General features: G+C 41.0%; 1 protein-coding gene across 5 annotated transcripts; it reads left to right on the top strand.

The window, feature by feature from the left end:
• The first annotated feature begins 599 nt into the window (after positions 1-599).
• Positions 600-26,882, top strand: LOC146559510 (clathrin heavy chain 1-like). Of its 5 annotated transcripts, XM_085245545.1 has the most exons (34): positions 600-965; positions 3,222-3,429; positions 8,691-8,959; positions 9,166-9,327; positions 9,487-9,600; positions 9,723-9,896; positions 12,315-12,512; positions 12,733-12,933; positions 13,204-13,356; positions 13,494-13,616; positions 13,808-13,945; positions 14,339-14,503; positions 14,593-14,773; positions 14,860-15,023; positions 15,102-15,227; positions 15,353-15,495; positions 15,644-15,878; positions 15,985-16,107; positions 16,259-16,404; positions 16,587-16,770; positions 16,913-17,105; positions 17,251-17,408; positions 17,557-17,721; positions 17,853-17,960; positions 18,267-18,434; positions 18,730-18,879; positions 19,003-19,134; positions 19,230-19,340; positions 19,515-19,685; positions 19,827-20,048; positions 22,332-22,352; positions 24,917-24,954; positions 25,048-25,123; positions 25,239-25,377. In XM_085245545.1, the coding sequence occupies exons 1-33, from the start codon at positions 924-926 to the stop codon at positions 25,076-25,078; spliced, it is 4,917 nt and encodes a 1,638-aa protein (XP_085101671.1). In that variant the 5' UTR covers positions 600-923; the 3' UTR covers positions 25,079-25,123; positions 25,239-25,377. The 5 variants fall into 5 exon arrangements, 4 of the variants coding, with proteins under 4 accessions (XP_085101671.1, XP_085101672.1, XP_085101669.1 ...); XR_014888348.1 differs by having other exon boundaries at positions 24,917-25,123; positions 25,239-25,311; XM_085245543.1 differs by lacking the exon at positions 24,917-24,954 and having other exon boundaries at positions 601-965; positions 25,239-26,882.
• The last annotated feature ends 252 nt before the right edge of the window (positions 26,883-27,134 follow it).

Here is a 27,134-nt window from a genome sequence, read left to right as displayed (position 1 = left end):
TATGTTACCCCATCAGTCTGTATGTCCTCCATCACTACATCCACAAACCTTCTCTGTGGTCTTCCTCTTTTCCTCCTGCCTGGAAGCTCGATATTCAATATCCTTTCTCCAGTATATCCACTATCCCACTTCTCCACATGTCCAAACCATGTCAGCCTTGCATCTCTGATTTCTGTCTCCAAAGCGCTCAACCTGAGCTGTGTCTCTGATATACTGATTTGTAATTCTGCTTACTCCCAATCAAAATCTGAACATAGATCTTGGACAGTAGTAAAACAAAAATCAGCATCTGAAATATTTTCCACATAAGGGTTGTGTACTTTTTAAAATTGTGTATTTTATTTATTTTTTATTCTAATAACGTCTGAAGGGTTAAATTTTTACGTATATGCTGTCAGATTTGATAAAATAGCATTATTATTTACGGAACTGACGTACATGTCCAAAAAACTAGTTTATTTTTATACAAAATTACAATGTATGCAACTTTATCGAGTAGAAACATTTTTCATATTATTTCTTAGTTAAATTGGGGTGAACTTCTTGTCCATACGTTCAGGGCCAGAGCCAGTGCCCTTCCAGAGATCCCTAGATGCTTCCGGACTGGGAAGGCTGTGAGCCGTTTCCGCCGCCATTGCGGATTTTGGACAGAAGATCAGCCATAGCCACTGCTATCCATCGATGCAGTGCAGAAAGCATACACAGAAGGGGGGGGCATATTTAACATTTTTCCACTGATATCTCACTTCGGAAACACGATTACCCACAGCATCTTGCCTATTTTAAAACAGTGCTATCGTTTTCACCGACTGGCTCCGACCTACACATTCAGTGAGGAGGTCGTAGCTAGCGCGGTGCTGCTGCTGCCTAGCTAGCTGTACGACCAGAATTTCAGGACTCCGGAGAAGCTCAAGGAAACAACCATGGCTCAAATCCTGCCTATCCGCTTCCAGGAGCACCTGCAGGTAAAGTGGTCGAATCTAGTAGCTATATCGTTTCCTTACATTCTCTTTGATCCCTTCATTTTCCGGCTTAACGGTCGTTTTGACAGCTTTCTAGTTCAGCTAGCGTTAAACGTCAATAACCGCAGCAAATGAATGACCTCCCATCCCCCGTTTAGCCAGCAGCTAATAACTAGCCTCTCATGCTAGCTCCTCATTCATTGTACTGATGCTGTCACTCGCGGCCAGGAGGCGAAACTAGTTAACGACAATCACCTTTTCTGACCTTGAGTGACTATTTATTGGGTTGTAGCGTATGACTGATGCACGGCCACGTTTTGGTCTGTTCAGCGTTATTTCAATATCGAATTAACGTTTGGACCTTGTGAGGCGAAACATTCCAATCGCTGACCTGCATAACATGAACGCATAGTATAGCTGTTTAAAGCATGCTTTATGTTATTGTCATGTGCCCATTTAAGTTATGAGCCGTGAAACCGTGGTCAGTTGCAGTCTGACTAGACTCAGAGCTGCTTCACGTCATAGAGAAACGTTATGTCACGACAGGCCATTTTTTACTGCTGAAGGGAGAGTCGGGTTATTCTTTAGGGTTTTTCTGACTGAAATGTAACCCATTCATCGCGTTATCTGAAGTGAACCAGGTGGTCCATTCAGTCTGCCAAAAGAATACGATTTTGTTCTGCTGTCCACATTCATATCAGTCAGTCATCTGGTACATCCCAGCTTCTGGCTGTATTGGATATACCCAAGGTTCCCAACCATAAATCAAAGCTTGAACCCCTGTGGAGATTTTGTTTATACTGTGACCCTTGGATGACCTTTTGCCAAGCTTCAGGTATTTTTTGTTAACTAAAGGCACAATTGAAATAAGCATACTTGACATCATTGGCTTTTTACAGTGAAGAATGTACTGGAGATGCACCAGCTATGCATTTCTGGGCCAAAAAATATATATAAACAAACAATTTGCCCTGTGTAGTATGTTGCATTACTACAATATTATTATCTCCCCCTGCTGGTAATGCAATTTCTGCATGCGTGTCCATTTCACGTTTTGGACGGGCAATGCGTGAAATGAACATGGTAGACCAACATGTCTGTTACACGTTTTGCTGTGATACTGGGTTGCATAATTTGTTTTTTTTTTGTTTTGTTTTTTTTTAATTAAAAAAAATAAATTTTTCTTCAGTCTTTGTTTATCTCAGATACGTATTTCATATAAACAAAGCATATCAAAAAACACAAAGAGATTAAAAACTAAATTCAACTTCCCATAACTATACCAGTGTCTGAACAATAAAGACAGATAACGTACAGTTCCATGTTATCAGTGTGTTAAGCCCACATTCTCAGAAGCATTGAGCCTGCAGATAAATTAATTCACAATATTTTTAATAAAGCTTTCAATCTACTGAAACGAGTAATTATAAACACCTTGCTTGAGTTGTCTGTCTCTTCAATAATAACATCATAGCATCTTTTTAAAGCTACATTAGGTTTTCGTGAACTCACTTTCCTTTCCTTTGTACATACATTTGCATAAGAGGAAATTAACTTGTGAATACATCAGTCAACATTTCCTACAGATATTATCATTACCTGTCATTTGATCTGTAATAAGATGAGCAAGATATTCGACCTTACTACCGACAGTAAGATTGTTATCAAGTTTCAACTCTGGAAATCTTTGTCCTCCTCAGTTCTGCAAATCATTACAGGTCACTTACGGGGATTGCATGTAATGTTATTTTCTACAGCATTGGCAGAACATATGTGTATGAGCTGCTGGAGATCAGCACTACTAGCACTATGACCACAAGATCATCTGCATACATAATATCAAACTCTAGAATATTACCAACCGCTTTGTCATAAATGTTGAGTATTTTATCAAAGTGTCTTTGAAATGTATCCAGCATAAACATAGATGACCGCTGTTAGTAGATATGATCATATTTGCTGATATAAGTAAACAAACTGGGCCTTAGAGTGGGCCTTTGTGTTAGGAAGCCCTGTTAGCTACTATATAATCATAGTAATATGTGTTAGCTTCTTTAACAGAGGTCTGTACAATTTTGTTATTTCTGGACATTGGAAAAATACATTTTATGATTGAGTAGCACATATTGGTGATATTGCTTTGATGAAAGTTCAGAACCTTTTTGGTTAAGGAAAAATCCTGCCAAAGGAAATTTTGTCTTCGATATTGTACTGTGTGCCAATGGCTGCCATTAAAACAGGTCTTCTCTTCATCGCCAGCTCCAGAACTTGGGGATCAACCCAGCCAACATTGGATTTAGCACGCTTACAATGGAGTCTGACAAGTTCATCTGTGTACGAGAGAAGGTTGGTGAACAGGCTCAGGTTGTCATCATTGATTTGGCTGATCCCAACAACCCCATCCGTCGCCCCATCTCTGCCGACAGCGCCATCATGAACCCTGCTAGCAAAGTTATTGCCCTTAAAGGTAAGCCCCCATCTTAAATCCACTGTTGCGCTTTTATCACGTAGTAAGTGTGCTAGGATTTCAAAGCACATGGACTTAAAAATTAAGCAGCTAAAATTGGTTTGTACCTTGCTATCTTGATATTTGTTTTGTTTTTGTAAAAAGTACACTGGTCCATTTGTGTAAAAAAAAAAAAAAAAAAAATACTGTGTTGTCAGTTATGTAGCCATCACAGTCTGCTTTTCATTTTGATGTTCATATGTAGATCACCCCATTTCTGTTTGTTGAAAACGACTAGTAGCTAAATAGTGTGTGTGTACGTAGAAATGTAATTGTGCTACATTTAGAATTTGCTGTTTTAGTTCACGAAGCAGTAGCACTAGCAAATTGTCATGCTGTCATGAATCCTTTGTCTATTTTGCTTGTTTTTGCTCTTTTTCATTTCTTACTGCTTTCTTATGTTTGCAGACGGTGAGTTGAATTTTATGTATCATGAGTTGTCAGAGTGATCCTGTATGCACTGTCTTGAAATGTTTGCACAGTAATGAAAGTAATTTAAACGAATGTCTGGATTTACAGTAATAACAGTAGGCGAGCACAACAAAATTAAGACAGTAGCTTAAAGGACCATATCTTCTTTTTTTTTTTTTTTTCCTTTTGTTTTCTGTGTTCACGTGTTTTTTCCATTAGCTACACCGGAAATATATTTTATATCACAGTTGACCATTTCTAAACACTGTACCTTATTTTCGTACTGTACTGGAGTTGATGACAAATTTAAAAAATATAAAAACCTATGGGTTATACATTTGCATTGGAAAAGTAATAAATTAGACGTTATCCTCCCCATATTTTGTTATTATTTGATAACCAGAGTGTGTGCCTGTGTTGGTCATATAGTCGAATTAATGCACTGACATTGTGGTGAAAACACATGTAAATCTGTCTACGTCTTCATTACACAGCAACAATAAAAGCCTTCAGTAATACAGTTCCTGAGTTATTTTTAAACTGTCATTCACAACCTGAAGGCATCCACATAGCTGCTGAACATCTGAGTCAGAAAGTTGTCTAAACTAAATGAAGATTTTCTGTGACTGACAGTCACCGTAATATACGGAAAGTCAGGTGATTATCTGGAAAAATTGAGATGCCTTGGAAAATAGTTCGTAATAAAGTGGAACGTGTGTGTAGTAAAAGGGGAAAAAACATGCAGAAAACAAAATGATATGGTCGTATTAAAAATGTGAAACTGTCAAAAAGGATACCGTGGCAATCACAAAAGGATAACAGAATGGTTAATGAGATTTTCCCATTTTAAGGTCAGGCTTCAGGCTTAAGGGTTTTCTTTTGTTTTTTTGGTGAGTGTAGGAAAAACAGAGAATGCTTAAAACAACTGGGCTGTGATGCCAGCCTCATATCACAAAAATGTGCTGCTCAGTGTGCAGGTGCAATTTTGACTGGCTTGCCTCTGGGATAACGCAGATATTAACATCAAATGCTCATTACCTCATTGTCACCTTGCAGATACTGACATTCATGACAGGTTTTCAATAACTGTTCACGTTTTCACACTTTCAGTGTGTGGTGTTACTCTGTTTTAAATAGCGACTAATTGTAATTTTTATTATACCAGAGGATTAGTCATATACATGTGTTAATTATTTAGGGTTTGGGCACACATTTATATTTTATATATTCTAGACTAATAATTTTGCACTTTATATCTTGCATTGTAGTTATGCAGGCAGTTTATTTTATTGTGCACTATACCCACAGTATTACCAAAAACTGTTCAGAAATGCCACTATACTGTCAGTCATGCACTTTGTTACCAGTGAAACATGTGGTTTATTTGGTTTGGGCCAGATTGAGACTAGAGCTTATACCTATAAGAATTGAAGTGTCTTTCCTCCAGTGCGACTGAACTGGAGGAAATGAACAGAATGGCTGTGAGTGCATCTGTCCAGCATCCTTCTCATCATCTCATCTGTTTTTGTGCTTTGTGGTCTTACTAATCTGCATTCAGACCCAAACCACATCCCTTATTTTGGGATTAAATTTCAGCTTGAATCCCCTAAGACCTATGACAACATGACAGGAGTTTGATTTCTTTAGTAGGTTGTGTGGGTGGAAAGCTCAACACAGGTCATTTCGAGCATGCACTGTGGACCATGTCATACTAGTAGGTAGGCAGTAGTTCCTAACTGATCTGGTTTGGATTGAAATATTGATGAAGAATTGAAATACTGAACCAAAACTGCATGAAAGGTCACTGTTGAGCCATCTGAGAAGCAAAGACACCATAGTATTTGTGCTAGTGCTGGGCGATATGGAAAAAATATTTATCACGATATGAATTATTTTATATCACGATAACGATAAATATCACGATATACCACCTGACCTGTGGTCATCTATAGAGTACGCAGTCTGTAAACAGCGAGCGCAAAGGGTCCAGTCTTTGTTAATGAAATGGATGGTTACACTCATGTTGGGGTGCGTATCTTTGCTCGTCCATATGTCAGTTGTCAAGGCATAATGCACGACACTGCAAACATCCTTCTCTACTTTGGCCCGGCATGCATCATATAAGCAAGGCAACTCGACTTTACTGAAGTGCTTACGACCGGGCATAACGTAACTCAGATCAAGAACTTTGACGAGGTCACGAAAGCTGTCCTTCTCAACTACATAAACAGAGGCGATGCCTTTATAAATGTAACGTGAGATGGCTCCTGTCATTTGTTTATGGCGCTGGGAAGTTTTTTCATACGGCGTGCCTTGTGCGAAAGACTGCTGTATCTTCAGGTAGTATAGCTGAAGATACAGCAATTTTCCCAAATTGCTCCCGTCGTTCCACAACTTGGTTTAGCTCGGATTTTCTGCATTCTTGAGTATTATTTTTCGTGGACCTTCTGTAGGTGATAGAAGAGATTTGTTGTGTTGCCACTGAGTGCAGGAATAGTTTTATAGCATAGCTTGCAAATGGGCATCTTCTGCTCCATGTTGGTGCTGTTGAACCCAAAATGTAACCAAATCACAGACGTACCCGCTCTTTTCGGTAAAAGTGCTTCTTCTTGGGCTGCCTGTGTAGCTGTCTCTGCCTGTTGCATGCCCAGGCATGAAACTGCAACCTGTCGCACGTCCATCGTTTTGAGTTACCGTAAAGCATGTTGCAAATCCGGGTGCACGCAAAGCAGCACCATGTCGCAAAACCACAAGAGTTTCTTTGTGAAAAATATCAATTTTTATACTTTATTTTTTCTTGCATAAAGTTAAGAGCATGTATAGTGAGAAGACGACACAAATTTATTTGCCACAGGCTATTTAACCCTTTAAGACCTACCATAGAACCAAGTCCGCCAGAGCTTATTTTTATATTTTTAAATGCTGTAGTGCCATTTGTGGGAGAATTTCAAGTTGCTATACATCAATACAACCGTTATAACCCAAATTGTAATAATATGTATGCATTAAGTCCATAGTAACTACATAAATTGCAAAAAAGCGCAATAAACTACAAAAAAAATTTAAAATCGTTTGTGGTTTTTTTTACATATATTTCTAGTTAGAGAAATTTAAGAGGCTTATTCCTTTAAAACTGTAAATACAAAAAAGTTGCACAAAATAGTTTCCAACCACGAGAAATTTATTTTTAGTGTCTTCATAGTTTTATTTTTGAGATACACAAATTTTTATATACTTCAGGAAAAATGAAAAATATTATAATGCAAATTTGCAAAAAAAAAACAGCATGTGCATCAAAATAAACTATTTACAACGGTGTAATTTGAGATCTAAGCATCCCAGAAACAATACAGAAAAGCATAAAGTCAAACATGACTTTTAAAAACACCAGCAAAGGCTTATAAGGCCCTGAAGGTAAAGAACTACATTTCCGCGAAATGATGTCACGTCCGGTTTCGGGCAGGTGCTGACACGCGATAGTTCGCGCTGACGTATTCCAATGTAGGAAGTGTTATGAACAACTGATCGGATCGGCAAAGCCTGTTTCTGGAATATTATGTTTTTGTTGCTGCAAATGCTTTTTATGCAATTTTTGCAAAGCTATATGTGGAAGGAAACCGTGACCTAGGACAAGCTAATGGCATAAGATGTAAGTACAACTCCGGTTTCATATGCAAGAACAATTATTGCGCTAGCTTACGTGTTTCCAGTTCTACAGGGATTTAAAAATAGTTAGGCAAAAGGAGTGTGCCTGCTCCGGTTTTAAAGGGTTAATGATATATTTTATGTAATAATTTATAAAATTAGGTTAGAAAGGATAGAAGACAAAATGGCATGATAGACACTTTTCTATCGTCCACACGATATATATCGTCATATCGCCCAGCACTAATTGGTGCTATTTCCAATCAAGCTCCAGTACTGCATTGAAAAATGCAACCACCTGCAACTGCATCAGAATGCTAATAAGAGTAACTGATAATGAAATTTGGGGGTCAGTACCAGTTTCAAGGGAATAGAATGAAAAATTTGGGTATCAGTTTTCTTGCCAACAGATATTAAGCAACATACAGGCCTATACACTGGTTCTAGTCTAATTGGAAGAAGACCAATCTGACTGATAGATCTGTGAGTTTAAAGCTTTTTATGATAAGGGATTGGGTTATTCCAATCCTCCATTGCCACTGCAAATGAATCTGTTTGTTTCTATGGATATTTAGCCAACAGTGTGGCACACCTCATTTAGTTTCTTTGCAATCTTGGCTACCTCTTGCTGTGCCGACCTCACTGAAATGAATGTGGGAGCTGTATTTCTTTGATGCAGTGCTAAGCACAGTCTGAGTTTCTCTAATAAAAAGAAGAGTAATTAATTGGTGAATGATTTTATATTATCACAAGAGGGTTGTATAGTTAGACGCAGCTGAACACGTAACAGTTTATTGCATCAGATGTTACTGAATGCAGATCCAACATTTTAAGTGGTTGCCCTTTTGTTGGTCTTGCCCCTTTTTTGTTGACACTGGTACTGGCTTTTTGTATGGTCTGTCGGTGTTACACACACAAAAACCAAAAAAAACCAAAACCCTCCCCGATTACCTGCATTTCCCCCGCAATTGGAAAGAGGTATGCCCAATTGATTTCCTCCCAAACTCTGCTGTGGGTTGTGTGCCGTAGCTTTAGTCAGTAGACCGATTCAAGTTTTCTTTCTTTCTTCCTCGTTTTAAATGTTACAATCTAAAAATTTTGGAGGGGGTGGGCTAGCAGCGTCCCAGCACGGCTAACGTGTTAACCTCAGCTCTAAATATTTTCAGCTGCAAAGACCCTGCAGATCTTTAACATTGAGATGAAGAGCAAGATGAAGGCTCACACGATGACGGATGACGTGACCTTCTGGAAGTGGATCTCCCTCAACACTGTCGCCCTGGTCACAGACAACGCGGTCTACCATTGGAGCATGGAGGGTGACTCTCAGCCAATCAAAGTATTTGACCGTCACTCCAGCCTGGCAGGCTGCCAGATCATCAACTACCGCACTGATGCCAAACAGAAGTGGTTGCTGCTCATTGGCATTTCTGCACAGGTGAATTAACACAGTTTGCTTTAGCTTCGTAATATTACAATCAAAATAATATTTCAGACAAAATATTAAAATGATGTCAGTGTGTGTGAAATGCATCACATTTGTATTAGTCATTGCAGGGTAAGTTTATGATATAGCAGAATTTATAGCAGAAAAAACCCCATCACAGACTTTAGTCTGATTTGTGGGCGTTCTCTCCTCCTCAGCAAAACCGTGTCGTTGGAGCCATGCAGTTGTACTCGGTGGACAGAAAGGTTTCTCAGCCTATTGAAGGACATGCTGCTGGATTTGCACAGTTCAAGATGGAAGGCAACACCGAGGAATCGACTCTGTTCTGCTTTGCCGTGCGGGGACAGGCGGGAGGAAAAGTAAGATTTATACTTATTAAGAGAAGCTCAAAGCCTCGTAGCTGCAAAATAAAAATATCGGGATGAAGTAATTTTAGTGGAAATTAATACTGATTAGAAAAAGGCATTTGGGGTCTTGCTTTGTCTTCTTTTTGTTTTCATTACTTTTTTCTCCCCTAGCTCCATATTATTGAAGTGGGGACTCCACCAACTGGGAACCAGCCGTTTCCAAAGAAAGCTGTGGATGTTTTCTTTCCTCCAGAAGCCCAGAATGACTTCCCTGTGGCCATGCAGGTACAAAACCTCCCTCTTCTTTAATCTGAGGCTTTGTTTATTTAGTATTTAGTTTGGTATCCTGCTAAAGAGTCCTCCTATCTATACATGTTATATCTCCCTTCCCCTTTCTGTACATCTAGATCAGTTCCAAGCAAGATGTAGTCTTTCTCATCACCAAATATGGCTACATCCACCTATATGACTTGGAAACTGGAACCTGTATCTACATGAACAGGATCAGCGGAGAGACCATTTTTGTCACTGCCCCCCATGAACCTACTGCTGGAATCATTGGAGTCAACAGGAAAGGACAGGTACTCAAATGTACACTTGTGGAGTATATTTTGCAGTAGCAAGTCTAGAATGCAATGATGAATGAGCCGCTTATTAATTTCCAGTGGAGCACAGAGCCAAGCTTAGTATAGATATTTCATCTGGGCCTTTGTGCAAGTGAACAGGTTAAACTGTGTTTAATTTTGGATGCAAAATGAGTTGAATAATGTTTTTGGTAGATGTTTTAAATATGTGACAGATAAAATTAATATATTTCTTATCAGATTCCAATTTTATTTTAATATTTGTGACTACATATTGTTTTTGAAAATTGCTTAAAGATATTTTCCAAACCTGATGTATATTTTTAAACCAGTCTGCACACATGTGTAGTGGACTACTTTCCCTGTGGTGTGGTGTGTGGTGTGTGACCTTGACTGAGGAAATCTCTGAAAATATCAGGCAGTGGCAGCATCTTCAGTGTCAGGCAGCATGTGACACTAACAGCAGGTGGCCTCAGCTTGGCCAGGCAGACTACGCAGTCTAATCCTGTTATTGCTCTTGGCTCTCACCTGCGGGTCTGCTGTACACAGGCCAGTGTGCTACACGCACGCACACACATTTCATGTGCAACTGTGTGTGTAACACTGTACACGACAGCTTGTGGTAATCCCTGCATGTAATTCAGAAACGTGACAAGTGCAGATCTCATAATGCAGTTCTTTTAACTCAGATTTTTACAGTGAACTTAATTTCAAACCCAGGTTTGCCAGCAGTTATTCTCAATTTTGTGTCGAATATGTGCCTGTCTCTTTTTGTGTCTTTATATCACTGTACACCAAACTGCATTTACATTTTGGTGGACTTTTGTTGGAAGGTGTTGTAGCTGGATACAGTTTGACATGAACCAAGAACTTTTTAAAAAAAATATTCTGCCAGTTTTGCAGCATCATAGTATTTATTATTTAGATTCTTTTGAATGTATGATGTGAATCTTTTATATAGGTTCATTAGTCTTTCAGGAGTGTACAGAATATAAAGACAGTTTAATGTGATCCTAATGAAAGGAAAACGAAACATAAATAACACTGCCTGTTATGCTTTTAGCTTAAATATAATGGCACTTTTGGTTCCCGGTGTTTTAAAAACAAAGTCAACATGTGGCATGTTACAGTTAATCTGTCACCAGGAATAACACCTGTTAGGCCAGAGTAATACGTCATCTCAGCCTCACCTAGCTCCCTGAGCCCTGCTGCACTGAAAGTTGAAGAAGATGAATTTCAACTTAGTTTTATTTATATAACGCAAATCACAACAACAATCACCTAAAGATGATTGTTGTTATAATTCAGCGGTCCCCAATCTTTTTTGCGCCACGGACCGGTTTAATGTCAGACAATATTTTCACGGACCGGCCTTTAAGGTGTCGCGGATAAACAACAAAATAAAATGATACGACCAAGACAACAACTGTGGTATCTTGTAAATATAATAATAAATGCGAATTTACTGTGTAATTGTGTAACTTTATTAGCAGCGTACTCCTGAAATGCACCAACAACATTGAGAGTAACGTCCTCCTCTCTGCCTTTTAATGCTCTCTGGTCGCTATGGTAACGAGTAAATATTTCTTTCAAAATAAGACACAACTACAACACGGGAAAAGCCCCAGGGAAACCAAGTCAATGATAACCATAAATTTCACACCCGAGCCTCAACCTAACAACTCATGGACCGGTACCGGGGGTTGGGGAACACTATTGTAAGGTAATGATGCTTACAATAATAACTAGAGGGGACCCTTAAAATCAGATGACCCCCTTGTGATAAAGGAGTGTGAAGGGATATTAAGCAGAAGGAGTCTCATTTTGTAAAACCGAAAAGCATCCAAACACCAAACACAGCTCCTTTCTTGGTCTGAAGGGTTTTTTTGGAGCATCGCTGTTCGCGTCACCTCCATGTGTCTTTACTTTTCTCAGCCTCCAGCTGTAGGATTTCCCATCATGTTATGTGCCAGCTTAATTTTGTAAGTGTGTCATTATTAGTTTTAGAGATAGTTAAGACTTTACAAACTATTGAGTGCTGTGGTGTTTTCCCTAAATGAGAGAGAACTGATTGTGAATGAATAATTGTTGTCTTTGTATACATTTTTGCATCATGTGATTAGAACAGCAAGAACAGTGCAGTGGATACAGGTCCCCTGTCATTGGTGACAGTCAGTAACATTTAAACGCCTTTAAAAGTCACAGTGAATGTGTTTTGTCGCGGTTCAGTTCTAATTCTGTCAGGCGGGCAATTACCACCAGTACAGCTAGCATACGCCACAGCACAAATATCAGTGTTAAATAGCTAGCAAAGACAACAGCTGTTTAAAAAGTATGAACAGCTTCTAACTAACTGTAAAGGCAGTTAGGTGTTACCAATTACACATGCGTTTATGTGCACATTTGATTTTCCAGGTGTTGTCTGTATGCGTGGAGGAGGAAAACATCATTCCATACATCACCAATGTGCTCCAGAATCCAGACCTTGCACTCCGAATGGCTGTCCGCAACAACCTCGCTGGTGCTGAGGAGCTGTTTGCTCGCAAGTTCAACACCCTTTTTGCAGCAGGAAATTACTCAGAGGCTGCAAAGGTGGCAGCGAATGCACCCAAGGTACTGCCATTGTGCTTCTGTGCACTGAGACTGTGAGTCTAAGATTTCAGTAGCTTATATAACTATGAAAACCAAAGAAAATTTGTAAAAACAAGTTTAGATAATGCTTCCAAAATTGTTTAAAGGGAGTACAGCCCGCGCGCTGCTTTTATTCCTTTTTCCCGTATTTTACCTTTTTGTATTTTCAATGGGCTAAGAAGTTTCCATCCTACCTCTCCAGGGTATTCTGCGAACACCAGACACCATCCGTAGGTTCCAAAGTGTTCCCGCCCAACCAGGCCAGACGTCTCCCTTGCTTCAGTACTTTGGCATCTTGCTGGATCAAGGCCAACTTAATAAGTTTGAGTCTCTGGAGCTCTGCAGGCCTGTCCTTCAGCAGGGCCGAAAGCAGCTACTGGAGAAATGGCTAAAAGAGGATAAGGTATGTGTTTAGTGGTTGGTTTTAAAGTGGACAGTCTTTAAATATTTATATCTCAAGTTCATCTATCATATCATAGAGTAAAAAAAAAAACTGAGACCATGTAAAATCAGAGTGCTACTCTGACTCACTGAATCACATAAATCATTTAGTATAAAGCAGAAGATCACGTAGGCCAGTGAAACCCAGATTCCCTTTTTTTGTTTTTGTTTTTTCCACTGTACCATGGCAGATCACTGTTATAGTTTCTAACCCTTCTGTTTGTGTTTACAGCTGGAATGTTCTGAGGAGCTCGGAGACTTGGTGAAGTCTGTAGATCCAACTCTCGCCCTCAGCGTCTACCTCAGAGCCAATGTTCCCAATAAGGTCATTCAGTGCTTTGCAGAGACTGGCCAATTCCAGAAGATTGTTCTCTATGCCAAGAAGGTTTGTGATGACTGACTTGGTAAATAAAATATCTTGGGCTGTAATATGGTTCACAGTGTTTTGTTTTGTTTTTTAATACACCTACATCACAGATGGGGAGCATCTCATACATCCTTACATGTCTGTCATCCTTGTAGGTTGGCTACACTCCAGACTGGATCTTTTTGCTAAGGAACGTAATGCGGATCAGTCCAGAGCAAGGTCTTCAGTTCTCTCAGATGCTGGTTCAGGATGAAGAGCCACTGGCTGACATTACACAGGTAAAAATAAAGATTTTTGGGGGGTAACGTGGCTAAAAGATACTATGACTATGATCTGAATCGTAGTTATTCTCACAGTTGTAGCTGAGCACATGATTGCAAAAATATCCCACACCTCTGCGATGTGTAGCAACACAACCAAGATTTTGAGAGTTTAACTTTTGCGGTTTCTCTGTTATTTAATTTTCCAGATTGTTGACGTATTCATGGAGTACAACCTGATCCAGCAGTGCACGTCCTTCCTACTAGATGCCCTGAAGAACAACAGACCCATGGAGGGACCACTGCAGACGCGCCTGCTGGAAATGAATTTGGTCCATGCACCACAGGTACATGAACATGTAGATACAGTGGGGCAAAAAAGTATTTAGTCAGCCACCGATTGTGCAAGTTCCCCCACCTAAAATGATGACAGAGGTCAGTAATTTGCACCAGAGGTACACTTCAACTGTGAGAGACAGAATGTGAAAAAAAAATCCATGAATCCACATGGTAGGATTTGTAAAGAATTTATTCGTAAATCAGGGTGGAAAATAAGTATTTGGCCAGGCCAGATTATTTCATTTACCAGTGACCAGTAGGTCTCACCTAAACTAAAACGGCGCTCTAGCTTTCTTTCCCCAACTTCTTTCACAACAGATCAAATCTTTTGCTGTTTACAGACATGTTTGGATTTGAGTGTCTGTGTGTGACAGGGCCTGTCTGTGTGCCATTTGTTGCAGGTTGCAGATGCCATTCTGGGTAACCAGATGTTCACCCACTATGATCGCGCTCACGTGGCCCAACTGTGTGAGAAAGCAGGCCTCCTGCAGAGAGCGCTGGAGCATTACACTGACTTGTATGATATTAAACGAGCAGTGGTGCATACACACCTTCTCAACCCAGAGGTACGACACAGATCGAGAATATAAAATTGCTGTTGTGGTTTGCAGTGATTGTCTTTGTGTCGCTGATGATTTTCTATTTATCTCTTCAGTGGTTGGTGAATTTCTTTGGCTCCCTGTCTGTGGAGGATTCCTTGGAGTGTCTGAGGGCCATGTTATCTGCCAACATCCGGCAGAACCTGCAGATCTGCGTGCAGGTCGCCTCCAAGTACCACGAGCAGCTCACTACTCAATCCCTCACTGAACTGTTTGAGTCATTCAAGAGCTTTGAGGGTTAGTGGGGAAGGTGCAAAAAAACAAAACCCAACGTATCTTTTGTTTTACTACTTTTGCTAATTCTGAGTTTTTTTGCTTTGAAGGTTTGTTCTATTTCTTGGGCTCAATTGTGAACTTCAGCCAGGATCCTGAAGTTCACTTCAAATACATTCAGGCTGCGTGCAAAACAGGCCAAATCAAAGAGGTGGAGAGAATCTGCAGAGAAAGCAATTGCTACGACCCCGAACGTGTGAAGAACTTCCTCAAGGTCCGTGCAGAAAACGGTTATCTGCAAAATAAACCTGTGATTTTTCTGTCTGTCAACATTTTATTGTGTTTTTTCCAGGAAGCCAAGCTTACCGACCAGCTGCCATTGATCATCGTGTGTGACCGCTTTGATTTCGTCCACGATCTGGTCCTGTACCTGTACCGCAACAGCCTACAGAAATACATAGAGATCTATGTACAGAAGGTACATTAATAAAACTCCATCCTTTTACTCATTTATTCTCTCTCGGTATTGGTCTACCTCTGTGGTTGTGCATTTGTTTTTACCTTGATGGAAACGTGTCATAATTCTGTTGTCATTTATTCCAGGTGAACCCGAGCCGTCTGCCAGTAGTCATTGGTGGATTATTGGATGTGGACTGTGCCGAAGATGTAATTAAGAACCTGATCATGGTGGTGAGAGGACAGTTCTCCACAGATGAACTGGTCGCTGAAGTGGAGAAAAGAAATCGGTGAGAACCAAAAGAACTGTTAAAAGTGCACCACAAAAGAGGAATCGCTCGCTCGGCGGTCTAACTCGACCTGTGTGTTAAACTGGTCCTTTCCCTTCATGATATTCTGTCAAAGCTTGTGACACATTTACTGTGCCTCCTTCTCCAGCTTGAAGTTGTTGCTGCCTTGGTTGGAGGCTCGTATTCATGAAGGCTGTGAGGAGCCTGCAACCCACAACGCCTTGGCCAAGATCTACATCGACAGCAACAACAACCCCGAGCGTTTCTTGAGGGAGAACCCCTACTATGATAGCCGCGTGGTGGGCAAGTACTGTGAAAAGAGAGACCCCCACCTGGCTTGCGTGGCTTATGAAAGAGGACAGTGTGACCAAGAACTCATTCACGTGAGTTTAAAAACAAATCATTTTAACTGGAAGGCGAAATTCCGGGTCATTAGTAATACGAGGTTTTTATTGGCCTTTTATTTCAAATATTTTCGTTCTGCTTCAGGTGTGCAATGAGAACTCACTGTTCAAGAGTCTGTCCCGCTACCTTGTACGCCGCAAGAACCCAGAGCTGTGGGCAAGTGTGCTGTTGGAGACCAACCATTACAGAAGACCACTCATTGACCAGGTGTGACTTTTTACTATCTCTGATACTAAATCATGCCACTTAAACTAGTGTATTGTTAAAAGTTCCCAGGCTGTAACGCTTCGTTAGCTTGCATAGTGTAAACCAATCATCAGCTGTTATGCGTCATGTTTGTCGTCGGTCTCTGCTGCAGGTCGTCCAGACAGCCTTATCAGAGACCCAGGATCCAGAGGAGGTGTCTGTCACAGTCAAGGCCTTCATGACCGCCGACCTTCCTAACGAGCTCATCGAGCTTCTGGAAAAGATTGTGCTGGATAATTCTGTCTTTAGTGAACACAGGTAAGAGTCTTACCTGTATTTAATGTTGTTCTTCTTTTATTTAACCCTTCATATCCAAGATTTAGACATCACTGAGTCCCCTGCTCATAGTTGTTGTTCCAGTTGACGAACATTGAGCTTGCAAAGCATTCGATATATTCAATAATGCATTTAGTGAAAAGCTTGTATCTTGTTGATTTCAGAAACCTTCAGAATCTCCTCATTCTGACTGCCATTAAAGCTGATCGGACACGCGTCATGGAGTACATTAACCGTCTGGACAACTACGACGCCCCAGACATTGCAAACATTGCCATCAGCAATGAGCTGTTTGAGGAGGCCTTTGCTATATTTAGAAAATTTGATGTCAACACTTCTGCTGTGCAGGTGCGCGCTTTCGTTATTAACTACAACTTGTTTAAAGTTTTTAAACACCTTGTTTTTGTCTTAATTCAGAGCGTGCTAACAGCCCTCAGAGTTTTGCCGGTCATTTTGATATTCAGCGATCTGAATGTTTGCTGCTGTCCAGGTCCTGATCGAACACATCGGCAACCTGGACAGAGCTTATGAATTCGCTGAGCGCTGCAATGAGCCCCCAGTTTGGAGTCAGCTGGCAAAGGCGCAGCTTCAGAAGGGCTTGGTGAAAGAAGCCATCGACTCTTACATTAAGGCTGATGATCCCTCGGCCTACATGGAGGTGGGACAAGCTGCAGCCCAAAGCGGTAAGATGATCTTTTTCAGTTTTTAAAACTAAGATCTAAGATCTTTATCACTTACCTTATTGTTTTATTTAATCAAGATACTTAAATGGCGTAATGTTAAATATGCAGTAGATAGGTGCTTATGGTAGTTAATTTTTGTGTGCAGGAAACTGGGAGGACCTGGTGAAGTTCCTGCAGATGGCTCGAAAGAAAGCCCGCGAGTCATATGTTGAGACAGAGTTGATCTTCGCCCTGGCCAAGACCAACCGCTTGGCCGAGCTGGAAGAGTTCATCAACGGACCCAATAATGCTCACATTCAGCAAGTAGGTCCTGACACACACACACACACACACACACACACACACACACACACGCAGTTGTACATACAGCAGTTCCCAGTTAATTCTTTACCCCGTGTTTACAATTACAGCTGCTTCGCTGGTCTAACTTAATTTGTTCATCTTCCATTAGGTGGGTGATCGATGCTATGACGACAAGATGTACGAGGCAGCCAAACTGCTTTACAATAATGTGTCAAACTTTGGCCGTCTGGCCTCAACTCTGGTTCACCTGGGAGAATACCAGGCAGCTGTGGACGGAGCCCGCAAGGCTAACAGCACCCGTACCTGGAAGGAGGTGAAGGAGATCAGTTTCATTTTTGAAAGTATAAAGAGTGAGATCAAGTTCAAGCCTTATGTTCAAAACACAAACTCACTCGACTGACTAATTTTAACAGCTGTTTTTTGTTTTTTCCTCTGCTCTGTCAGGTGTGTTTTGCTTGTGTAGATGGGAAGGAGTTCCGTCTTGCCCAGATGTGTGGCCTGCATATTGTTGTCCACGCTGATGAACTGGAGGAGCTCATCAACTACTACCAGGTATGTGGGGTACCTGTTGGCCAAACACCATGGTCTTTCAATGAATGATAAGTAGGTGAGCATGTATACTATCACTAATCTGGCATAAATAACAGTCAACAGTCATATAAGCCTGAGGATAGCAGGGTTTCCAGTTTTCTCCAGCTTACAGATGGTATATTGTTTTCCTGCGCCTCAGCGCACTGTATCTACAGACTTGAGTTTTGTTTATGATGGTTCAAGGGCCTCAAAATAACTTCCCAGATTGTGTAGGGGAGCGAGATTAAGGGTTATAGTTGTGTCACTAAGTCTGTCTGTATCCTCCAGGACCGTGGTTACTTCGAGGAGCTGATCACCATGCTAGAGGCTGCCCTTGGGTTGGAGCGTGCTCACATGGGCATGTTCACTGAGCTGGCTATCCTCTACTCCAAATTCAAACCCCAGAAGATGAGGGAACACCTGGAGCTCTTCTGGTCCCGTGTTAACATTCCAAAGGTGGGTGTGAGAAACGGATTTAGTATGAGCTTTACAGCCAAGCAGATTTTGGCAGGAATCTGACGAAATGCATCACAATACACCGACTGCGACTGCAGTTCAGTATAATGTGATTGTTTTAAACATTTTAACAAAACTATATCTAAAGAATTAGGATTTAAAAAGAAGTAAAGTAAATAAACTCCTCAGAGGAACAGCAACTACAACTTTGACATCTTCAGTAACGTCTATAAACCCGCATTCGTTTTCAATTGTTAAATTGTTAAATTTGACTTGATGTCTGTTTGTGTGTCAGGTTCTCAGGGCAGCTGAGCAGGCCCACCTCTGGGGAGAACTTGTGTTCCTCTATGACAAGTATGAGGAATATGACAATGCCATCATCACTATGATGAATCACCCAGCTGATGCCTGGAAGGAAAGCCAGTTCAAAGACATTGTCACTAAGGTGCAAAACATAATTTAAAAGCATATGGTAGTGCTAACAATTACTTCTCTTGACAGGAATACAGCACAGAGCTGCCCTTTTTTTTTCCAAAAAACTTGTTTAACTTCTTTATGTTTGTCATAGGTGGCTAATGTTGAGCTGTACTACAAGGCCGTCCAGTTTTATCTCGAGTTTAAACCACTGCTGCTGAATGACCTCCTTATTGTCCTCTCTCCAAGACTGGATCACACACGTGCTGTCAACTTCTTCAGCAAGGTCAGTATGATTTTCTTTGACTGTTTCTTTGGTTCAAATCAAAAGATCAAGACTTTTGCCAGACTGAAAACTGATAAACATTTCTGTCTGTTCAGGTGAAACAGCTGCCTCTGGTTAAGCCTTACCTAAGGTCTGTCCAGAATCACAACAACAAGTCGGTGAATGAAGCACTTAACAACCTCTTCATCAATGAAGAAGACTATGCGGTATGGTTTCATTTTGTCAGTTGGGTCTTATAACATGTGCTGTGCTCTGATGTTTGATTACAAGAGAAACTCTTTGTTATTGTTAATTCCAGCAAGCACACATTTAAAACGTTGCAGTTGTTCCGCATCTTGCTTTCTCAGCCTAATCTCACAATTGTTTCTCGTGTTACTCAGGCGCTGCGCACTTCCATCGACGCTTACGACAACTTCGACAACATCTCGCTCGCCCAGAGCCTGGAGAAGCACGAGCTGATTGAATTCAGGAGGATCGCAGCCTATCTTTTTAAAGGCAACAACCGCTGGAAACAGAGTGTCGAGCTCTGCAAGAAGGACAAGCTCTACAAGGTGCGTGGGTACAAAATTAACAAATGAGTTGCAGAAGAAAAGTACATTCCTAAAAGCAATGTAAATATAAAATTTACATTTGAGCGTGGAAACAAACGATTAGGTGTGTCAGTTTGTTGACCTGGCTTTTTTTTCCTGCAGGATGCCATGCAGTACGCATCAGAGTCCAAAGACACTGAGCTGGCAGAAGAGCTCCTGGCTTGGTTCTTGAAGGAAGACAAGAAAGAGTGTTTTGCTGCCTGCCTATTCACCTGCTACGACCTGCTGCGGCCCGACGTAGTACTGGAGACTGCCTGGCGACACAACATCATGGACTTCTCCATGCCGTACTTCATCCAGGTCATGAGGGAATATCTCACTAAGGTGGGTTGGCCAGAGGTAATGAGGATTAGGACAAAGTAAATGACTTTATGATATGGCCTCTAAAGAGAGAAAAGCATCTCATGTTACAAACCCAATTTATAATTGTAAGGTCAAAAGTTTAGATACACTCATCATGGGTATGAATGTCATTGCAGCTAAGTGATTTCTTTGAGGCGTTCGCTTTCCAGGGTTAAATGATTGTACGGCATACATCTTTAATATTTTTAAAAACAAGAATTGGCTGCATACGTTTGAATTTATTTTATATTTTCTCTAATCCACACAGACACAAAGGTAAATACAGGGTACCATATATACATAGATCCCCACTTATATTTAGTTAAATGTCCCTTAGCAAGCATCGACCAGATGCTTTTGGTAGCCATCAATAAGCTTTCATTATAATTCTGGCTGGATATTTGACCACTCTTCTTAACAGAATTGGAAGAATTCATTTAAATTAGTTGGCTTTTATGTGTATTCCACAAATTATAAATAGGATTGAGGTCAGGGCTTTGGAAAGGCTATTCTAGAAACGTATTTTAAGTCTGCTTTATTCATTCCAAAAACAGTTCTGATGTATTTTTAGGATCATTTTCCTGTTAGAACGTGTAATTCTGTCCAAGTTTCAAATGTGTAGCTGATTTAAGATGAAGTTGAAGAACTTGGAGATAATCCTCCTCCTACATTATTCCATACACGTTGTGCAATGTACCAGTACTACTGGCATCAAAACAGCCCCAGAGCATGATGCCGCCACCACCATGGTTGACAGCTGGTACTTATGTTTAAAACCCTCACCTTTACTTCTCCAACGAAAGCATTTGTCTTGTTCATGTGGTAGGCTGTAAATTACTCCACTTGAAGGTGTTTATTTTGGAGCAGGGACTTCTTTTTTGGTCAGCACTCTCTGTCCATGGTGATGTTAAACTTGCTTCACAGTAACAAGTGTTACTGGTGTTCCAGCAGTTTCCAGCTCATGACAGGCTTAAGCCTCATGGTGGTTCCTGGGTTGTTCCTGAACATCCTAACCCATTTCCTCTCATCTGAGGGTGACAGCTTGGGTCTTCCAGTGAGTGCTGTCAAACAAATCCTTTTCATGCTGGTAAAGAGAAACAACCAGTTGTAGTCAATTCTGATCACTAATGAGAAGTTAATAAGTCTTGTCAAGTTAAAAGATACTGTGGATCAGATTTATGTGCATTTTTGATTCTGTCTAAATAGCAGAAGATCATAAATAAATTCAAACTTGTGCACCAGACCCTTGTCTTTTAAAATCATTAAAGATGTATGCTGTACAATCATTCCACCCTAGAAAAAGAACATTATAAGCCCAAAGTAACCATGACATTCATGGCCATGGTGAGTGTTTGTGTGTGTCCAAACCTCTGACCACAACTGTATAAGGACATGCAGAGATGTTTCTTCTGCTGTTAGATTTAAAGACTTAAATTAGTCCCATCGTCCCTTCAGCCATCTTTGGAAGACTAAGAAAAATCTTAAGAAATCTTTTTTCTGATCAGTGCCCAGGATTTCCATCCTTCTGTTACAAGAAACAGTAGCAGCAGCTAAAATGTGTTTGCAAATACTGTTGGACTCTCAACAGTATTGCACAGTTAAAGCCCCCACCTCCCAGTACTGCCAGTTCTTTCCTTCATTCATGTTCATCGTCCTTTGCATCTGTCAGTCACCATGTGTCATCACTGGTGTTTTCCTTTTTTCATTTGGGTTTCCATCTATTCAAGCTGCTTTTCCATACAAATGTGTTACGGAGGAGATTCATAACTGCTGTGTGACTCATTACGCCATTTATCTCTGTTACATGGCAAGCAAAGCCCACACGAAAGAGAAACACCTGATTCTTTCATAACAGCGCGCAAACCCGAGTGAAGCATTTACACATTTATGTTCCAGTTTTTGATGATAAATTCAAAATACTTCAGTCTGTTATTTAAGCTGTTCAAGAAACAAAGTGATTGTGTCACGTTAAATGAAGGGATTGTGTATATCTGGGTCTTTTTTAGCGACATAGAGGAGCCATGTTGTTTATACTAGTCTAAAAAGTGAGGCGCAAGTTCACGGTAGCAGGTTTGATCTCAAGTGTGCATTTGTATCAAAAGTGGCATTAATTACCCGCATCACTCGTAGGATTTTTATATTTCTTCTTTAAGTGACAAGTCCTCTGTTTGCTCTCTCTCTCTCTTTCTCTCTGTCACTTTCTATTTTGGGAGACTCCCATTTGTTTTTTCCTCCCTAAGTTGCCTCTCTGAATTTCCTTTCCAGGTTGATGCGATAAAGGAAAAGGTGAAAGTCCAATCCATTTTCTAATCATTCTTTTTGACCCTGTCCCCTGTCCTGTAGCCTGTAGTTTGGAGCAGTAAAACTAGTACAAACTGCATGTTCCCTCCCCTCCCGTCCCCTCTCCCATGTCACTCTCTGCTGCTTCTGACTGTAAATTCCACATCTCCACTAGACCACCTACCAACCCACGAGACTCCAGAGCGGGGCTCTTCACGCCCATCAAGAGCCCTGATCGGCTTGCTGGTGTGTCCGTGACAGCTTGAGTTTTGCCTCAGGCCAGGAATCACAGAACTGATTGGTGAATTGGACACGTAGCTGACAGCTAAAAGATTAATTGCTGATTCAGCTCCTGAGACTTTATGACACTTCCACAGTCATTTTTTTGAAGATCTGTTATAGCAGTGCAACGGTAACGGCCACCTGCCGCAGCTGAAAGCAGCTTCAGAGTCTCTCAGTTGGTCTTTGTAAGTCTGCCTCTTAGAGAAAGCCCTTTCACATATTTGTGTCAGACGTGCAACCGAGCCCTCGACTGAAGCCAGCATGCTTATCAGCTCTCCTCGGCCGTGGGTGAACAGTGCCACTCTGCTTAGCCTCCCCTCACCTGCTGTGGGTCAGGTCCTTTTTCTGAGATTTGTAGATTAATTCATGTTTTACTGTCTCGTACCTCTGCTCAGCTGCGCTCTACTGCTAACAAGTTTATTTCAGGAAGCAGATGTGTTTATACTGTCGATGTTCTAGGTTTGCCTTTTTTTGGTTTTAATCAAATCTTGGGAGGATATTGTTCTGTTTAAACAGTGGTGCATTAGCATAGACTGCAGCTGAGTGTAATATTAGCATTAGAGGAGCCACAGAGGCTCCATTTTAACAAAGTATTTCTTTTCTCTTGTTTTCTGTCTGCCTGTACTTATTTCAGTGCTATAGTTACAATACTGGCATTAGAAACCATAAATGTTAGCCTGTTACATGCATTTTTAGAGGGTGTATTTTTCTCTGTTTCTTTGAGTATTCTTGCAAAGTGAGCTCTCTTCAAGCGACAAATTGCTTTTGTGGGTCAGGGAATAAAATCTGTAGTCCGGGTGTATCCACTGGGGAGAAAAAAATCAGAACTTGTAGAAAACGACCAGCATGCATTTCCCTCCTCCTCCCTTGGTAGCATCAGCTGCACTCAGGCCAGGCTAAGAGACATGTTGTTGGCTGTGCCTGCTTCTTGGAAACGTTGAACTGGCTGTACAGTACCATCCCCTCCACCCTGTCGTTCACGCTCCCTCCACTTTGGCTCTCTGCTTCTCTGTCTTTCTCTCATGCACTCCTCAAGAAATAAATGACTAAACTGCTGCTTCAGCATGTCTCTAATAAATCGGCACACTTTTCTTAAAACGGCCTCTTAACTAGATCGACTGATGTTTTTCTTTTTCACTAGTAAACCAGACAGTATGTAGAGAACTGAACCCAAAACCACCGTGAGAGAATCCAACCCCCCTTTTTGTTTAAGTTATCTTATCTCAACTGCAATGCACGCTGGCGTAGCCGAGAGCACTGAGGGTAATATCTGAAGCTTCCCGCTGGCTGCTTAATTCTCTGAATTGTTTCAACTGTATCTTTTGTCCTTTCGACTGTCATTGTCTGCTTCTGAGCTGAGGCTAAAACACCAAAGAAGAAATAATGGGAAGTTTGAGAAAGTTTATCTCAAGGCTTTTACATGTTTTACAGAGCTGTTTACACCCATGCAGGGAGTTAGAGATACGATATGTAGCATGTTAGCTACAATATTAAAGTGACAAAAGTGAACGTCTGATTTTCAGGCTTTAGAAAATGTAGTTTAAAGCCTGAAAAGTCTGGGGGGCTTCATCCAATCACACCTCTTTTCTGGTAAAGGTCAGGTGAGTAGTAAAAAAACAAAAAAGGAATTAAAACACTTCATTGCATGATTGGAAGGAGGAAGCAAGGGGTTATCAATCTATATATATTTACCTTTTCATTTTATTTGACCTTATTTTACATTTATTTAATTTTGCCTGTATATAATGGCCACTTTCGCCTGTAAAAGTATTAAATCTTGGAAACACCAAGTTCTTACTGGTGTGGATTGGCATTTGTGTTTTCAGAACACACTGGATGCTAAGCTAGGAAACAAAGATGACGACAGATCCAAGCAGGTTGGTTAGTATACGACAGTGATTTTTTTTAAAAAGAATGAGGTTAAGTTAAAGGTAAAATGTGACAGTAAGATGGTTGAAATTGCGTAGTTGTAGTGTTCTGGAAGAAAAGCCTGATGTGAGGGTGTTTGCACTGGTGCAGGGTGGGTTCTCTACATACTCACACTTGTTCAACATGTTAGAGTAGATGTTTTTGGGTGGCTGGATGGTGGGACCATTATTACCCAGTAGCTGTTTGTCTTTGTCTCCCCTCCTTACTCCCTAATTCGTTTCACAGTAAGTGGATGTCCATAAGGTAGAGTAGCCAGTAGCTCTGTAGTTGTAGTTATTCCTCTTAGGCTCCTTAGCGAGGCCTGCTTCCCGCAGCCTGTTTTTATTTAAATCTGGACTGTAATCGTCTTCGCCTGTCAGGAATGGTCCCATCCGTCAGCCAGTGAAATAACCCAGAGGTCAGTTTTTACAAACCCTTGCTCTTCAAGAGCCCCGTCGTCTTCACTTTAACTGAAGTGTGACACATCCGCTGTCGTCGTGTGCCCCCACAGGTGGACAAACTCGAAGCCTCCGAGTCTCTGAGGAAACAGGAAGAGCAGGCTACAGAGTCTCAACCCATTGTTTACGGTAAAAAAGGCCTCATGTTCAAAACTGGATCACCGTAGTGCCTTTTGAGAATAGATTTAATAGTTTGATCGCAGCTGTGGTGTTTTTAAGTACTCATCTTGGCGTTGTCTTGCAGGCACACCCCAGCTTATGCTCACAGCAGGGCCCAACGTGCCCGTGCCTCCTCAGCAGCCCTACGGCTACGGCTACACAGCAGCACCCAACTACGGCCAGCCGCCACAGACCACCTTCGGTTACGGCATGTGAACACCCAACTACCCACATCCTCCCCCACCCACAACTCAACCCAACACCTTCCTTCCATCTGTTCTCCCTCCTTTGTGTTCCTCACCAGCTTCCCATGGTCTTCTACTCACAACAGGGGCCACAAGCAAGCAACAGCCCACTCTCGTTTCTGGCACTATTTTTTTATTCTGTCGTCCTGTTCCAAGAGAAAACACTTAACTGCATCGAAGGACTTTTATTTGTATTGTTTGAAAGAAATTGGACCACACGTTTGTTTTTTTCCACATTCCATATTTATGACTACTTATTAAGATATTTTTGTGTGGTTTTTTTGGGGGTTTTTTTGTTAATGTCAAAAATTTTTATTGGTTTATGGAGAAGTGGACTTGCTCAAGCTCAGCAATGAGCCTTTGAAGTAGGTGGAGGAGCATTGGATTTTGCACTCATGAAGAAATTAATGTAGAAGAGCTCTTACTTTTGATGTACTGAACATGTGGACAGCTTACATTGTCTCGTTTGTCTGTATAATGCATTTCATCATTGTATATTCTGAGGAAAAAAGGTTACATATAATATTGAACATATATTGCCATTTCAGTGGCTATAGCTAGCAACACTAAGTAATGATAGTATATTCTGCACAGGCGTGTAGCTTTATGGAGTTTTAAATGCATACAGACGTATGTCACTGTGTGACTGGGAGTGTGTGTGTGTGTGTGTGTGTGACCTAAAGGTCTGAATAAGAATTTTAACCCCCCTCTCTCTCAGCCTGTACTGAGCTTCTTCACTCCACCCATCTAGATATTAGCGCTCCCTCATTAGCTCCATGTATTAAGGTGACCTCTTGTGCTGTGTACAGTGCTTGTGTGAGACTGTATCTGTGTATGTGCAAGGACGGGACCACGGCCACTAAACCCCAGGGCCCTTAACCGTACCGCGTGTATGTATTTACTCTGAACCCTTTTCGTGCTGAGGTCCGTGTATGCCAGGTGTTGTGGTGTTCCCCTCGGTCACCGTTACTTTTTTTTTTCCCCCCTCTTTTTCTTTTTCCTCCTCGCGTGTACAGATGTGAAGAATTGAAAACTTTTAGATGGAGACCCCCACCTCTCTGTCGTCCATCCCCTCCCCTGTCTTGTTACCTCCTTTGTTAATGCTTAGTGGCAAGAACAAAGAAAGAGGCAGAGGAAGACAGGCTGGTGGAACGTTTAGTGTTTTAACGACAGCTCGATTAGCTCCATAAACACTCCTGTAGGTTGTGTGTTTAGATGGTTACGATGAAGAAATTTACTAAGTCTCCATACATCCAGTTCTCTGTCAAGAATGGTTTGAAATAAGAGCCTGTTACTTACCTTGATGTACTTAACTTCCTTACATGCTTTAAGCTGTGTGTGTAAAGTGTCATCCTAACCCTGACATAAGTTGAATTCCTTTCTGTTGTCATGCATATTAATAAAGGGGATCTGTCATCGATAAGTGGAAGAATATGACTTAATTGAAAGGGAACTACTAGCCTAAATAAAAACTAAAAATTGTACCCTGTCTCTGTGTGTGATGGCAAAAAAGTTGATTATTTTTTCAATATACATAAAACAGACTACATCAGTTTAAATAGGCAGTAACTACAGAGAAAACCCTTGAGGCTCTTTTCTGAAGTGAGAGGGTTCTGTCATATTTGGGGCCTGCTTATAGTGACGAATAACTGGGTGTGCCTCAGAGGTTAGGAGATTTGAAGACTTGGAAAAACCCAGAAGCTATTCTAATGGTTGCTGAATCTATTTATAGAGTT

The sequence above is a fragment of the Mchenga conophoros genome, linkage group LG14 (genome assembly GCF_057382185.1).
Source record: "Mchenga conophoros isolate Kocher_MC1m ecotype Shallow Benthic linkage group LG14, M_conophoros_male_GT1.1, whole genome shotgun sequence".
NCBI classification, from domain to species: domain Eukaryota; kingdom Metazoa; phylum Chordata; class Actinopteri; order Cichliformes; family Cichlidae; genus Mchenga; species Mchenga conophoros.
Note: the sequence above shows the minus strand (reverse complement) of the source record. Positions and strands in the feature narration are given on the sequence as shown.